The sequence below is a fragment of the Neltuma alba genome, unplaced genomic scaffold (genome assembly GCF_004799145.2).
Source record: "Neltuma alba isolate B1F8T4 unplaced genomic scaffold, ASM479914v2 tig00011612_pilon, whole genome shotgun sequence".
NCBI classification, from domain to species: Eukaryota; Viridiplantae; Streptophyta; class Magnoliopsida; order Fabales; family Fabaceae; genus Neltuma; species Neltuma alba.
Genome location: NW_021636263.1, coordinates 108,063 through 124,150, shown reverse-complemented (window position 1 = coordinate 124,150; position 16,088 = coordinate 108,063). Strand labels below are relative to the sequence as shown.

General features: G+C 35.6%; 2 protein-coding genes across 2 annotated transcripts; one reads left to right on the top strand and one right to left on the bottom strand.

Moving 5' to 3' along the window:
- Window positions 1-1,788: 1,788 nt before the first annotated feature.
- On the top strand, window positions 1,789-10,411 carry LOC114715776 (DNA (cytosine-5)-methyltransferase 1-like). The gene is made up of 12 exons (XM_028900664.1): window positions 1,789-1,909; window positions 3,501-5,001; window positions 5,367-6,867; window positions 7,134-7,298; window positions 7,810-8,008; window positions 8,098-8,209; window positions 8,300-8,447; window positions 8,533-8,730; window positions 8,820-9,098; window positions 9,192-9,353; window positions 9,436-9,654; window positions 10,026-10,411. Exons 1-12 carry the CDS (start codon window positions 1,840-1,842, stop codon window positions 10,161-10,163), a joined length of 4,692 nt encoding a protein of 1,563 aa, XP_028756497.1. The 5' UTR covers window positions 1,789-1,839; the 3' UTR covers window positions 10,164-10,411.
- Window positions 10,412-14,548: 4,137 nt separating this feature from the next.
- On the bottom strand, window positions 14,549-15,664 carry LOC114715780 (probable carboxylesterase 18). Its single transcript, XM_028900672.1, has one exon. It carries the CDS (start codon window positions 15,608-15,610, stop codon window positions 14,612-14,614), a length of 999 nt encoding a protein of 332 aa, XP_028756505.1. The 5' UTR covers window positions 15,611-15,664; the 3' UTR covers window positions 14,549-14,611.
- Between the last annotated feature and the right edge of the window lie 424 nt (window positions 15,665-16,088).

The window sequence follows — 16,088 nt, the reverse complement described above, 5'->3', positions numbered from 1 at the left end:
AATTTCCCAAGAAAACGTGACATTCATAAGCATTTGATAATTGACAGAAGCTGATCGCGGGATCGTAGGTTCAATTTCTTTTTAATATCGCCGAACGAAAAGAGTCGAGGTTTTAAAATGACTGTTCCATTAGAACGCTGCGAGTCGATCATCCCTCGTTTAAATTCAATATATAATCTGATCCAATGTCTATATTATAATAATTGGAAAAATCCTCTGATTTTATTTCAAGTAGAATAATACTATACAAAAAAACGGAAGCATCTTTTTAGCTGTTGATTTTTTAACTCAAAATTTCATCTCAATTCCTTAATTTTATAAAATAAAATATTTTTTTACTCTTGCCTCATTAATACTATTAATGGTAAGTGTGGCCTCCCCCTCGAAATCGTCACCGGCTTTTTATCACGCTTTTTCATGTCGACAACATGGGGGGATAATGTTGGCAACAACAAAAAAGAGGGGATAACTCTAATAATGCATGTGTGTATGCAATTACTATATTAAGAAGATGTTTGGATAAAAATCAAATCATGATTTTAAAAGTGTTTTTATGGTTTATAAAATAAATATGTGGAGGAATTTGTTTCGTTTTATAAAAAAGTGCTTATGAAACTATTGTTGGAAAGTTGCCAAACACCTCCTAAATAATTAACGGTATGATTTTTTTTGGATACAATTAATGGTGTAATTATTACATTTCATGCAAATGATGCCGTGAGAAAAACTTACAGTACTCTATTTAAAGACTTTAATGAAAATAATGAGTCTACCACGCATTAAATGCAGTTTGAGAAATTAATTGCACGTGATATGAATAGGACAATTGATTTGTTACTGTGACATGACATTTTGTTACTCCTAAAATATTCTAATTTTTTTTTTAACGATGACAACCTATATTAGTATTCTAATATTTTCAAATATTACTAATTAAATACGATTTCTCCTCTTGCAAAGAAATGCACAAAATTAATAGAACATAACAATCTTAAAAAATATTCCATCTAATAATAAAGAGCGGAATTTTTTTACCAGAATAAAGAGCGGAATTACTACTACTTTCTTATGCCGTCTTTAATTAAATTCATTAAATTTCCAATATAGTATTTTTTAGATAAGAGAGAAAGTCAATAAAACAATTTTCAATACAGAGGTATTTGAGAAAAAAATTTAATACTATACATTTTACAGTGTGAATTAAGACAATGAAAAATCTTGTACTCTTCTGGTTCTAAATATAAAACTCATTTTAATATAATTTATATTATAAAATGATTCTTATATTTAGGACCGGAGGGAATAGCTTATAGTAAGGAAAAGTATTAATTTATAAGTAATGGTGGCTACAGGTTACCCTAATCTGATTAGATGGACAACTCTAGGTTCATCAGACAAGATTGCTAGGCTCAAATCATTTCTAAAAACTTATTTGAGCATTCCTTTTTCTTTATGCGTTGACTGATTTAAAAAATTAATGCTAGATCGGTAAAAAAAAAAATTAAGTTCGTTGGCCTAAAAAAAAAAAATCGTAGTGGGTAATTCATTCAATGGCAGATTCTAAAATTGCCGCGCCAAGGTGGGAAATCCCGAAAATGAGTGAATTCGACAAAAAAAATTTCAATTTGAGCCATAGGCGCCAAAAATGGTTTCGTGCGTCCCCGCCAAAGTTGAAGGCCGAGCCAAATCATTTCCAGACGAGCAAGCAGTAACGCACTAACGTTTCTGCCAAAACCGCTGCTCCAATCAGCTCATACTGCTCCAGTTCATTCCTTAGTTGTTTCTTTCCTTTTCATTTCATACATCAGAAGATTTGAAACAAGGAAGTGCTTTTAACGGATGGCACCCGCGGCCCGTCTAGATTCTTCAGTTCCCAATGATTCATCTATCGTTGGTGTTCCGAAATCAGGTATATAAACCCATTTTCTTTCTCTTGCGCTCTTGCACAAGCTATAAGCATCTTCTTGCTGTTGTCTGCATTTCTTTTGTGGAGAGACTCTGGGTTTTGTTCCCTGTCCTTTTTATCTCCACAAGGTAAGTGACACTGCGATTTTGTCAGACCACGATTTGTGTAGAGTGGTTCTTGGTGGATGATCGTGGACTTATTCTTCTGTTTTGCTCGTGTGTTAATCCAAAGTGTGGAATCGTTTTGTCTTAAATTTTTGTTCTGCGAGTTTAACACTAGGGCTTTGCTTTATTGTTTGGGTCTGGGTTTGATTATTTCTTGCCTTCTTCACTGGGTGCGCAAAACTCGTGGTCTTGCCGAACCAAGGTGTTTTCTTAGATTGTTAGTCAATGAACTATTTCTCCCACCTTTCTTTCTTTGTTTTTTTTTTAAATTTACCCATGTATTTCGTTTGCTTATAAATCTTATACTTTGAGTATAAATTTGGGGCTTTATTTTGTTGGTTCACACTGGTTTTTTCGTCTTCTTCACTGGGTAATGTGACTTGTGTTTTTTCCGAACCGATATGTTCAGAGTGAGTTGGGAGGAACGATTGAATTTCTGTTGTGTTTCCTTGGTATATAAAACCCTCAGCTCGTGCAATGGTTCTAGAGTTGCTAATTGCTGGTAGCAGAAGTCATCATTCCAATGTGATAAGTTGGCGGTTCAATTTTTTTTGTCATATATTATAAATTTTAAAACCAATGATTTATATACTATTATTCTAAACAGTAATGAAAACAAGCCTTCTTAGTTTTAGGTTTGAATCATATTGCATAGGGATATGAAGCATGTTTGAGGTGTGACGCAGATTGATTTGCTGCCTTGCTCCAATCCCTTAAACTATAAAACTTGTGTTTTTTCCAAACTTATTTCAAATCCTAGTCAAATGCTGACTTTTCTGACGCTAATAGTGCATAACGAATTGGGTACGTGGGGGGTAGGTCTAAGTCACCATCTCTTTCTTATAAGAACATCTTTTGATTTTCTTTCAAGAAATGAAAAAAAGGAGCAGGAAGAATGAAAACAGCTAATATATTTGAAAATTTATTTGCTGTATCCATAGATCATGCCTTAGATTCTGCAGCTTATACAATGTTATGCAGGTAGGGTTTATTTCTTATTTATTGAGATCTGATTGCGCATTTTCAATTAGCTATGTTGCTCACAGAAAATCATGGTTGTCACTCCATTTCTAACTTTATCTATCTTTTCTTACCATGTATTCCTTGTTTTGTCACTCCATTTCTTTGTATCTTTTTCCCAAATCCTTTTTTGATCATATACGAAATAAATACTTGTGAAATTCTGTCCTCACTGTGCAGTTGCTAGTTCTATCTTGTTACTGTTGCACTTGCAATCTTCGTTTATATATTTTCTTGGCACGATGTATTTTTATGTTGTTCTAGAGTCAATTTGTGTTTGGGTTCTATCTGTCTCAGTTGCCTTGAGCCTTTGTAGTACCTTTAGCTTTAATTATTAACTTCTGGTTCTTCATCATGTATATAAATGTGTCATCTTTTTCTTTGACGCCATGGACATTTTAATTAATTAGGTAAAAAGAACAGCAAGAGCAAACAAAAATCTGTTGTCTCCAAAATCAAAGAGGAAGTCATGGCTGGAGATAAGCCAAGAAAGAGAAGCTCTTCACAGAGAAGTGGGCAGCCCAATGGTTCTCGCAAGATGCCAAAAAGAGCTGCATCATGTAAAAGTTTGAAGGAAAAGTCTGTTCACTTACCTGAGAAGGCTTGTCTTATTGAAGTCAAGAAGGAAGAGGTTGTCGACGAGGAGTTTCTAGCTGTGCGCCTGACTGCTGGGCCTGATGATGGTGAAGGTCGCCCTAATAGGAGGCTCACAGACTTTATTCTTCATGATGAAAATGGTACAGCAAGACCTCTGGAGATGCTGGAAGTCAATGATCTGTTTATCTCTGGACTTATTTTGCCCCTTGAAGAAAGCCTTGATAAGAAGAAAGAGAAAGGCATCAGGTGTGAAGGATTTGGTCGCATTGAATCATGGGACATCTCTGGTTATGAAGATGGCTCTCCTGTGATCTGGCTTTCTACTGATGTTGCTGATTATGACTGCTTAAAACCTGCCACTTGTTACAAGAAATTTTATGATCCTTTCTATGAAAAGGCCTGGGCCTGTGTAGAAGTTTACAAAAAGCTATCAGTATCATCGGGTGGGAATCCTGATACAAGTTTAGATGAGTTGCTTGCTGGCATGGTACGGTCCATGAGTGGGAGAAAGAGATTTTCTGAAATTTATTCTGTGAGGGAATTTGTTATTTCTCAAGGCGAATTTATCTATAACCAACTGATAGGCTTAGATATGACATCCAAGAAAAATGATAGGATGTTCTTGGATATTCCAGTTCTTGCTGCCCTAAGAGATGAGAGCAAGAAACAAAGAAACCTAATGCATGCGCAACCAATTAATGGTGCTCTAAAGATTGATTCAGGGGTTGGGGATGGAGAGAAAGAGATTCAGGCAAGTGCAACCACCGAACTAGCTGAGGAAGATGAGGATGTAAAGTTAGCCAGGTTGTTGCAAGAGGAGGAGTATTGGCAATCCATGAAGCAGAGGAAAAACCACAGATCTGCCTCTGCACCAAGCAAATTTTACATTAAAATTAATGAAGATGAGATTGCGAATGACTATCCTCTTCCTGCATATTACAAAACCTCTCTTGTAGAAACTGATGAGTATATAGTTTTTGATAATGATTTTACTGAGTATAACCCTGAGGATCTTCCTAAAAGCATGCTAAACAATTGGTCTCTATACAATTCAGATGCCAGGTTGATTTCTTTGGAACTTCTTCCTATGAGACCCTGTTCAGAGATTGATGTGACCATCTTTGGATCAGGACTTATGACTGAAGATGATGGAAGTGGATTCAATCTGGATACTGATGTCAGCCATTCTTCTTCCACGGGGTCGGGGTCACAAGCGGCAGATGGAATCCCTATTTATCTGAGTGCAATAAAGGAATGGATGATAGAATTTGGTTCATCCATGATTTTTATCTCCATTCGGACTGATATGGCCTGGTATGTCGTCCTCTGCATAAAATTGAGAGAGATGTGTTTCTTAAAGTATAATGTAAACCATTTCTGTATCGTGATAAACAATATGGGTGTGGTTGATTAAAAAAATATCGATGTGATACCTCTGTTATTTATAGCAATCTTATCTGAAGCAAAATGAAATTAGGAAATCCATTTGTGTGGAATTGAACATTTAAGTATTACTATTTGTTTCTTCTATTGCTCATAAGTTGGGATATCTGTAATAATAAGTGAATTTGGAAAGCCACACAAGTAGAAGTGAAATTGTACATAAAATGTTGATGCACATGTATTTAATAGGAATCTGACAGTAGATCTTAATAATGACATTGAAACTTTCCTTTCAGGTATAGACTAGGCAAGCCATCCAAGCAGTATGCTCCTTGGCATCAAACAATTCTAAAAACTGCAAGGCTTGCTATCAGCATAATCACCTTGTTGAAGGAGCAGAGCCGAGTATCACGGCTTTCTTTTGCAGATGTCATTAAGGCAGTGTCTGACTTTGGTCAGGATCATCGCTCCTACATTTCATCTGATCCAGCAACAGTTGAAAGATACATTGTTGTCCATGGACAGATAATTCTGCAACTGTTTGCAGAATATCCTGATGCGAAGATTAGAAAGTGTGCATTTATCAGCGGTCTTATGAGTAAGATGGAGGAACGGCGCCACACTAAGTGGTTGGTGAAAACAAAGAAGGTTGTGCCCAGAAGTGAACCAAATTTGAATCCTAGAGCAGCAGTGGCTCCTGTTGTGTCAAAGAGGAAAGCCATGCAGGCTACGACAACAAAACTTATTAATAGGATATGGGGAGAGTATTACTCTAATTATTTGCCTGAAGATTCAACTATGAGTGAACCAAAGGAGGAAGATGAAGCTGAAGAGCAGGAGGAGGAGCAAGAAGAAAATGAAGATGATGATAATAAGGGGGATGCATCATTGCCTTTGGAGGAAACCCATAAAACCCCTTCAGTGTCAATACAGACCAAATATCTTTCTCTGGATGGAGAAGTGAGATGGGATAAAAAGAGTGAAGGTAAAACAAGTTCTGGCTGTGTCCTATACAACAGAGCTATTGTTCATGGAGAAGAAATATCTGTAGGGCAATTTGTGTCTGTGGAAGTAAATGAATTTCCTGACATCTATTTGGTTGAGTATTTGTTTGAATCATTGAAAGGAAGAAAAATGTTTCATGGAAGAATGATGCAGTATGGATGTAAGACAGTTCTTGGCAATGCTGCTAGTGAGAGAGAATTGTTTTTGACAAATGAGTGTAAGAATTTGGAACTGGAAGACATCAAGCAGATTTCTGCTGTTGATATTCGGAAAATTCAATGGGGACACCAACATCGGAAGGATAATATCTCTGCCGACAAAGTTGATAGGGCCAGAGCAGAAGAGAGGAAGAAGAAAGGGCTGCCTATAGAGTATTATTGTAAAAGCCTGTATTGGCCTGAAAGAGGTGCTTTCTTTAGGCTCCCATCTGAGACTTTGGGTCTAGGCACTGGCATCTGCCACTCTTGCAAATTGAAGGAAGCCCAAAAGGAAAAGGATAAATTCTCTGTAAACTCATCCAAGACTGTTTTTCAATTTCAAGGAACTGAATATGCTCTCCATGATTATATTTTTGCAAATCCTTATGATTTTGAAGACAGAATAGAGCAGGGAACTAACAAGAGTGGAAGGAACATAGGTTTGAAAGCATTTGTTGTGTGCCAATTGCTGGAGATTCTTCTGAAAAAGGAAAAAGGGGAACCTGAAGTGAAATGCACCAAGGTAAAAGTCAGAAGGTTTTTCAGACCTGAGGACATATCAAATGAGAAGGCATACAGCTCTGATATTCGAGAGGTAAAGATTACTCATAGCTTATCAAAAGAAAAAATTCATTCACATAAACGCACTTGGAGGGTATCTATGAAGTGCTATATTGAATGAGGAAGTAAAATTAGCTATAGCCTTTGCATAAGGTGAGAATGGCTGGAATAATGAATTCGTAAATGGTTGTGTTCTAAGCATGCATAGCTGCCTATATACACATTGCTTTTTTCATGTTAAGATTTTATGCGAAATGTTCATTCTTTCATTTTTTTAGTTTTTTGACTCAAATTTTGTAGGTATATTACAGTGAAGAAACACAGATAATATCTGTAGAATCTATTGAAGGTAAATGTCAAGTAAGAAAGAAGAATGATATTCCATCGTGTAGTTCCCCTGGAATATTTCAACACATGTTCTTCTGTGAGCATTTGTATGATCCTGCCACAGGCTCACTCAAGAAGGTATGGATACCGAGTCCCTTCATGTAACCTATCCATCAATTGAATCTTTGAAGGCAGGGGATCCTGTTTTATAATTTATACCTTGTATCTTTTCAATTTTAGACTTGGTATGGCCTATCTAGTTTTCATGAGGCCATGCCATTGAACTATTGCATGTGTGGTTAATTGGCTATCCTCTAAGCTGTTTCCTGTTTATGTAATTTAATTGCTGACCTCACTCTTGTCATGTTATTGTATATCTATGACTTGGAGTACTCTATCTGTGACTAAATATATGGCAAACTAAAGCTCGTTCTTCTTGTTTGGTCCCATAATAATGATATATACTTTCTATATTAAAATTTAACTCTCTGTGAATACATTTGCCCCTTTTATTTAATTATTAATTTTATAAGCTGATACGTATATGATTATTATTCATATGATTCATATAAGATTCTGTAGCAAGTCCAATAAATGCTTTGTATGAATTACCATAATTAGTTTGGTCTTCTATCATGCCATTAAATAGTTGCCAGCACCCATCAAATTAAGATACTCCAATGGAGATGCTGGTGAGGATGCAACCAGGAAGAAGAAGGGAAAGTGCAAAGAGGGAGAGGGTATTTCAGAAAGAGATGGGGAAAAAAAGACATTGAGTGAGAATCGCCTAGCAACCCTAGACATTTTTTCTGGCTGTGGTGGTTTATCAGAGGGATTGCAGCAGTCAGGTAAATTTAATTACACTTCCATAACAAGAAATACAATATTTATGCTAAATGCATCATATAATTTGTGCACTAATGCTTGAATGCTACAGGAGTTTCATCAACTAAGTGGGCTATCGAGTATGAAGAACCAGCTGGTGATGCATTCAAACTCAATCATCCTGAATCATTGGTGTTTATCAACAACTGCAATGTTATTCTTAGGTAAATTTTCATGTTGCATTAAACTTTCCCTGTGGCCACTCTTGAAAATGGCCCCCTTTGCATTTGAACTTCTGGTGCATTGGAATGTAGGGCTGTGATGGAGAAGTGTGGCGATGCAGATGATTGTGTCTCAACCTCTGAGGCTGCAGAATTAGCTACTAAATTAGATGAGGTGGAAATAAATAATTTGCCTATACCAGGGCAAGTGGATTTCATTAATGGGGGTCCTCCATGTCAGGTCTCTCTGGCTTCCGGAATTCTAGCCATTCTGCTATGAGAAGAATTTTTGGGTACTTATTAAATAATTATATGTCTTGTGCCAGGGATTCTCTGGGATGAACAGGTTCAATCAGAGTACTTGGAGTAAAGTTCAGTGTGAGATGATACTAGCATTCTTATCTTTTGCTGATTATTTCCGGCCGAGATATTTCCTGTTAGAGAATGTGAGGACCTTTGTGTCTTTCAATAATGGACAGACATTCAAATTAACCTTAGCTTCGCTTCTTGAGATGGGGTACCAGGTAAACTGCTCAACTGCAATTTGTTCTCTTGTTTTCATGATTAATTACACTTTGGGGACACTAATGAACACTTATTTGTATGTATAAAGGTGAGGTTTGGTATCTTGGAGGCTGGGGCTTTTGGTGTTTCACAGTCAAGAAAACGGGCCTTTATATGGGCAGCCTCCCCGGAGGACATTCTTCCGGAGTGGCCTGAACCAGTGCACGTTTTTTCAGCTCCAGAGTTGAGAATCTCTTTATCAAACAGTGTCCAGTATGCTGCTGTTCGCAGTACGGCAAATGGTGCTCCATTCCGTGCAATAACTGTTCGAGATACCATTGGAGATCTTCCTCCAGTGGGCAATGGGGCTTCTAAAGCAAACATGGAGGTATATCGTCACACAAGAAAAATATCTGTAAGGTACCCTTTTGTTTTTGCATCGGTATTTTCTTATATACTGACCTTATTCTTTGTTGCACAGTATCAAAGTGATCCTGTTTCATGGTTCCAAAAGAATATTCGGGGTGATATGGCTGTCTTGACTGACCATATATCAAAGGAAATGAATGAACTGAATGTGATTCGATGTCAGAAGATCCCTAAGAGGCCAGGTGCAGATTGGCGTGATCTTCCTGATGAGAAGGTAATATTGAATTCTTTTGTGGCTTTTGAGACAACTAGACTGATTGAACTGAGCTGTGGTATCAACTATCAATGAAACGCAGGTAACATTGTCTACGGGACAAGTAGCAGATTTGATCCCATGGTGTCTGCCCAACACAGCCAAGAGACACAACCAATGGAAGGGGCTGTTTGGTCGATTGGATTGGGAAGGAAATTTTCCCACTTCCATTACAGATCCTCAACCAATGGGGAAGGTTGGAATGTGCTTCCATCCTGATCAAGACAGGATCCTTACTGTTCGAGAGTGTGCCCGATCCCAAGTAAGTGTATTTACTTGTTATCTATTGCCTTAAACGCCCCAACACATTTCAGGTGACTATACAATGTGCAAATGAAAATTCCATAAGGTGGATACCAAGCTTAGGCTCCTAATATTCATCTTGGTACCTTTTGTATCATGAAAAACCGGTAGGTGAAAAAGTCAAGGATTCATATTAACTGTAGGCAGTAATAAACTACTTTCTCCTTGAAAAACAGAAAATGATGTGTCTGTCTCAGAAGGTAATTGCAAGTCCGAAAATGGCTGAAATTTTTAAATATAGTGATCTTTCTTTCCCTCCCAAATGGGAAAATGGTGCCATTTGTTTGGCTGTAGCCTATAAATTGACATTCCTCACATTCATTAATGCAGGGTTTCCCAGATAGCTATCAATTTTCTGGAAACATTCAACACAAGCACAGGCAGATTGGGAATGCTGTTCCTCCTCCTTTGGCATTCGCATTAGGGAGAAAACTGAAAGAAGCCTTGGATAGCAAGAAATCTGATTAGGGAGATTTGGATAACAGTAATTGATGTTTTTGGGATTAAATGATGGTCCCAATCCTTCAAAATTGTAAATTATCGTCATGGGATCGTTGTACAGAAACATGGAAGCTAGTAATTGGGGGTTCATTCTTGACTTCGGAATTGTAGTTATGATCTTTAGCAAAGATGGAAACATTGAGTCTGTCTTGAGTAAAACTTGCCCATTGTATTTTTTTTCCCCCTTATATGCCAATCAGTGCATGCTCTGCAAATATTTCATTTTTAGAAAAATAATATTAAAAAATATACATGTGATATAGTTGAAATAAATTACTATCTTTAAAATATACTAATAGGCTTTTTGAGACTCTCCATCTCGTATCTATTGGATTTATTTCTTGAAGTACTTTAAAAAAAAAACCTTCTCTCCAGCTATTTCAGCTTAAGATGTGAAAGTGTCTCTCTCTCTCTTTATAAGAACGGTGCGTTTTGAGGTGTAAAGCGGGAGAGAAGAGGTTTCATAATTGGGGTTTTAAATTAGATGACCTTTTCATTTTTCATTCTTATTACTTTTTCATATTGAAAAAGTAATAGCTTAAGTGGTAATGAAAGAATTGACGATTGTTAGTGCTTAGATTTATTGTGTATGTGGAAAAAATTGACAAGTAATTGTATAGATTTTTCACACTGAAGTTTTTTTATTATGTAAGTTATAGCATACCGTCGCAATACGTTCAGTAATGGAAAAAATGGTTATCATTTTTTGGTCAAAAAAATGGGTTATTCTTTAGTATAATTTATTTCTATGATATAGGCACAAAGAGAAAAGATCTTAAACAGTTAGCCTATCTGTCAAAAAAAAACAAAGAAAGATAGAAAATAAAAGATCTTAAAGTCCATTTTAAACATTTATGTTATCTTGTGAAATGAAAAGATGGGTTGTTGAGGTCTGGCAAGTGTCAAGTCCTCCAGAATTAATCTCAATATGAAGAAAATATATATTAGAATGGATCTAATTTGTGTCAGTTATTACGATAATATTGTTTCGTTATGAAACTTTACTATTTTTTTTTAATGAAACTCTTATGTTTTAATAATCGAATACCAAGTCAAATCATTTGTAATAAAGTCAACTATTCTTTTACCGTGATGAATTGATAGCGTTTTTTTCTCTCTCTAGAAAATATGTACTCATTCCGGTTCTAAATATATAATCCATTTTGTAATATAATTTGCACTATAAAATAAGTCTTATATTTAGGACAGGAGAAGTAGTATTCTTTCTTTCTTTCGTTTTCTCTTCTGTCATTTAATATCACAATGGTACTGTTTAAAAATTTAACATTTTATTTCCAAGAAAAATATGTTACATTTATTTCACAAGTGGGCAAGAGGCATAAGAAGACAAATGACGCAAGTGGAGGGAGAAAGAGACGTCGCCAAAATAGGAAGTAAATGAAAGCACCACCACTGAGGCACTGAACATTTCTGGCCAAATCATTTTGTCATGTACTACCTCCTGTTCTTAATATAAGATCTCGTTTGACTTTTTATTTGATCCTAATTATAAGATCCCAATCCATTTTGTCTCTCATATTTATGCAGTTTTTTCCAAGATAATCCTTCTAATAATGATAGTTCTAACCAATATACTTAATTAGCAAGGATATTTTAGGAATGACAACACTTATTTATTACAAATAACTAACTTAACTTACTTCTTTAATCTCCTCAAATAAGTGAACTGGGTCTTATAATTAAGATCGGAAGTAGTATTATGTTTTTATAATTTTTTTTCCCCAAAAATATAAGGTCACGTTCAAATGGTGGGTAAGAAAACAAAGAAGAGTAGGTCCAGTATGTAAATCTGAGAGATACTTGGATATCTGCCGGCCAAAATTGAAGGCTGACTCTGGGGAAGTGCCACAAGGAAAGCCCTCTTCAAGGTCCTTTTTTAGTAAGCATGATTCGAACTCCCACCCTTTTTACCAGAAACAATTCAAGTGCGCCTGCTTGTGGCCTAGCTGGTCATCACTAAGACTAACAAATTTGTCTAAAAAAATTTAATTTAATATAACCAATGAGAATTGAGTATAACAGAAGGAGCTAATCTATTATAATATAACGAATCAAGATTTGAATCTGTATTGAAAGGAATGTTCACATTTAATGCCAGTAACATCTCAAATATAATTGTCTCCGGTTAGAAGGATACTATGCATAGAAAAAAAAATTGACAAAAAATTGACTTAATGTGATTACAAGTTGCTGTCTAAATATTTGATCCCCCCCAAAACAGCGGTTTGTAACTTTATAAAATCTTTTTAAAAGAGAGAATCTCAAAAAAAAAATTAAAATTTTAAATCACTTTTGTTTACTATAATTTAATAACAATTGATTACATCTAAAAAGGAAATGATAACACATTTTTTTAATAATTTAAAATTTTGAAATTTTAGATATATATGTTTTAGATTTTCTCTTTTTAAAATCTTATTCCTACTCAAATTTGGAATAGTCAACTCATTTGAAGGCAAGTACTCTTCCGATTCTAAGTATAAGACTTATTTTATAGTGTAAATTATATTATAAAAAGAATATTATATTTAAGATAGGAGAAGGAGGAATTTTATTTCATCACGAAAATCTGCTTGTAGCGTGAGCGTGGAATATGAATTCAATGAATCAGGAGAAAGAAATCTTCTTAGGGATTCTCTGTGGTCTCCACCGTCCATTAACTCCAATATCCTTATCCGCAAATTCATTCCTTTTTTCTTTTCTTTTTTTTGATGAACAAAGAACAAGACAAACAATTAAGGTCCTGCACTACAACAAGAATGAATGGCTTCGCTCGGATCCTCCACCCCTACTCCATTAATGCCGTCTGCAAGTTCCAAGCAATCCAACTCAATGATCACATGGCGGAATCCGTGGTCCCAAGCTCGCTTTAAACCCCATATGTGTGTGTGTGTGTGTGTATGAAAGATCTAAAATTTGTTCAATTTTGATGCAATTGGCAAGACTGATTAGTATGAATGATAGCTGAGATGGGGCTTTTTGCCCATATTTTAGCCCCAAAAAATTGTTAAATTTAAATTTTATTTTGTCGAATATTATATTAGTAAAAATTAATATTTTTTCGACGCAATATTTGTAGCCTGTTTTACCCGTAAGTAATAAAAAATTTGTTTATAAGAAAATAAAGCTAAATTATACAAAGTTTCCTTAAATTTTATGTCGTGTTTTTTTTAGCCAAAAAAAGAATATCATAGTATTATGACACGATAGGGTGTCATTACCCAATTAAAATGAGAACTAGTTCGGTATTCATTATTTTGATGAACATTTTAAACTTATCAGATCTGAATCGTTCATATTTCATTCGGATTGTCCGAATTTAACTTTATTTTTTTTTTTTAAAAATAATTATTTTAATATGGATAGAATCTAAGATAGAGATAATTTATTAACTATAATTATTTCAAAACATAATTTTTCTATTTAAAAATAAATAATTAAAGATTTTAAATGTGGACCGTTCAAATTAGATATAGACGGTTCAGATATAATAATCTTAGAGTGTTCATCAAAATGATGAGTTTCGAAACTGGTTCTATCAAAATGACAGGACTCATTCAATGATAGTAACATAATCAATATTTATTTTCTTGAGAAGTCACATAAAGTGATTCCTAATTAAAGTTCTTGTCATAAAGATGTTCTCCAAAATACTATCACAGCGCCATTGTGGAAATGGGTTATTGGCTACGTTGAATAGTTAAAAGCATACAAAGTTTAAGGAAAATTATTATTAAGTTTTAAAGGTTAAAGAGATTGATTATACGAGACTATAAGTGCAGAAAAAAATTTATGTAATTTAATCTAAAGATGACAAACTAGATTAGGTTCTTCAAGTCAACACCCTTAGATTTTGTTGCAAATAGATTTTTAAATTTGCATGCATAATTTTAAATGACAAATATTTTAAAATGGAGGAAATTTATAGCCACTCAGATCCACAATAAAATGAGGCCTTTTGGGATAATTTTTTTCTTCTTACTGTTAAATTTATTCACGTTGACATTGACATGGGGGAATGAGATGACATGATTATCTGTTTTTGGATAAGAAAACAAGACTCTGTATTATTGTCTGATTAACAACTAAGTGAAATGACTTGCCCCTTGTTATATCAAAAACTCAAAAAGTATAAAGGCAATGACTTTATATATCAATTATTTGTATTTTTTGTCAATTTGGAGTACATATTTGTCATATAAATATTAAAATGCGGAAAAAAAATTTCTTGTCTAATCAATTTTTGTTTATCATAAAAGAGACTAATTTTTATAATATAGTAAACTAAGGTTTGAATTTTTATTGAAAGAAATACTTATATTTAATACTAGATAGTGTTTTGAACAAAATTATCTCTAATATGGTCATATTGTGCCTTCGAAAAAAAATCCCAATCATTTCATCTGGCTCAATCGCTGGTTCACAAAATCCCTCACACGGTAAATTTGCTGAGATGACTGGGGCAATTCTGGAAAAAAGTAAAATGCATGGATCGTGTTTGGATACTCGATTATCTCTGCCTTCTTCCCGGATTTCTTCAGCCAATCATAGTACTTCCTCTGCCGGTCTAGTAACGGGTCTAGGGCGCCCACAAATATGATTGTGTCCGGGAAATTCATGGCCGAAATATTCACCCCGTTAGGCCCCGTCACGTTTACCGCCTCATGGTCCCGGTCCGACCCATCCGGCAGGAAAAATTCCCACATCCAATCAGTATTGCCTACCGATGTTATTGGGGCTCCATCGAGTCGGATCTCGGATTCGGTCCTATCCACACCTCCAAAAAATGGTTGTATCGAAACCAAGCCGATCACTTTCACACGTTGGAGTTCCTCTTGGCAAACCCGGACCGCCACGTGATGGGCCAAGTTGGCGCCTGCACTGTCACCCGCCAAGAAGCACCTTGATAAGTCAGCAATATCGGGCAGAGCGTCACCGTTCAAGTCGAGAAACTTCAGGACGTCGAAGCCGTCGTCGTACTGAGACGGAAAACGGTGTTCTGGGCAGAGGCGGTAATTCGCGGAGACGACGACGGACGGAATCGAACGGGAGAGTTGTCTGCAAACGGCTTCGTAGGGGGGAGATGATGCGGACAGGAATGAGAAGGCGCCGCCGTGGAAGTAGACCACGACGGGAAGAAGGGAGGTGGACGAGGTAGAGATCGTGGGTGTGAAGAGACGGAACCAGAGGTTGCGGGAGGAGTCGACGGTGACGTCGGAGGACATGACGCCGTCAATGGGGTTGGGAGTGGGTGGGGCTTTAAGGTCGAAGAAGTCAAAGAGACGGCGGTTGAGGGTACCATTACGTCGGCGAGAGATATTCATGAGGGTGGAGAGGAAGAAAACTGCAATACGTACCTTCAATGGAAGGTGGGATATAGAAACGGAAGCCATCCCTTGAGTTCGCAGTGAGCTTCGTCGTCGGCAGATGCTCGGATTTATAAGCCGGAACGTAGTGCATAGCACACTATTCCAGATTTTTTTTTGGGCCATTAAAATTATGAATGATGTCTATAAATGTAATTTCTCCGTCTTAAATGCTCTTTTTATTTAAAATATAAGCTAAACTTTATTAGAAAATTTTAGTTTTTTTATAAGATAATAATCTTTTGGTCTTATTTATAGGACAGAGAGAGAATATTTTTTTTGGTTCTATTTATAATCCATTTCATTAAATTTTTACCATGAATGTACCATATTGTTTTTTATTTATTATAGTGTAGATAGTTATTTTTTAAAAAGCATATATTAAATAGGATTAAAGTTAGGAAGTTGTTATATTTTAATGAAAAATTAATACAGTTTAAGGTTTTTCTTAGTCTATGTGAAACATATTAAAAGTATTTTATAAATAGGACCAAAAGAATATTAT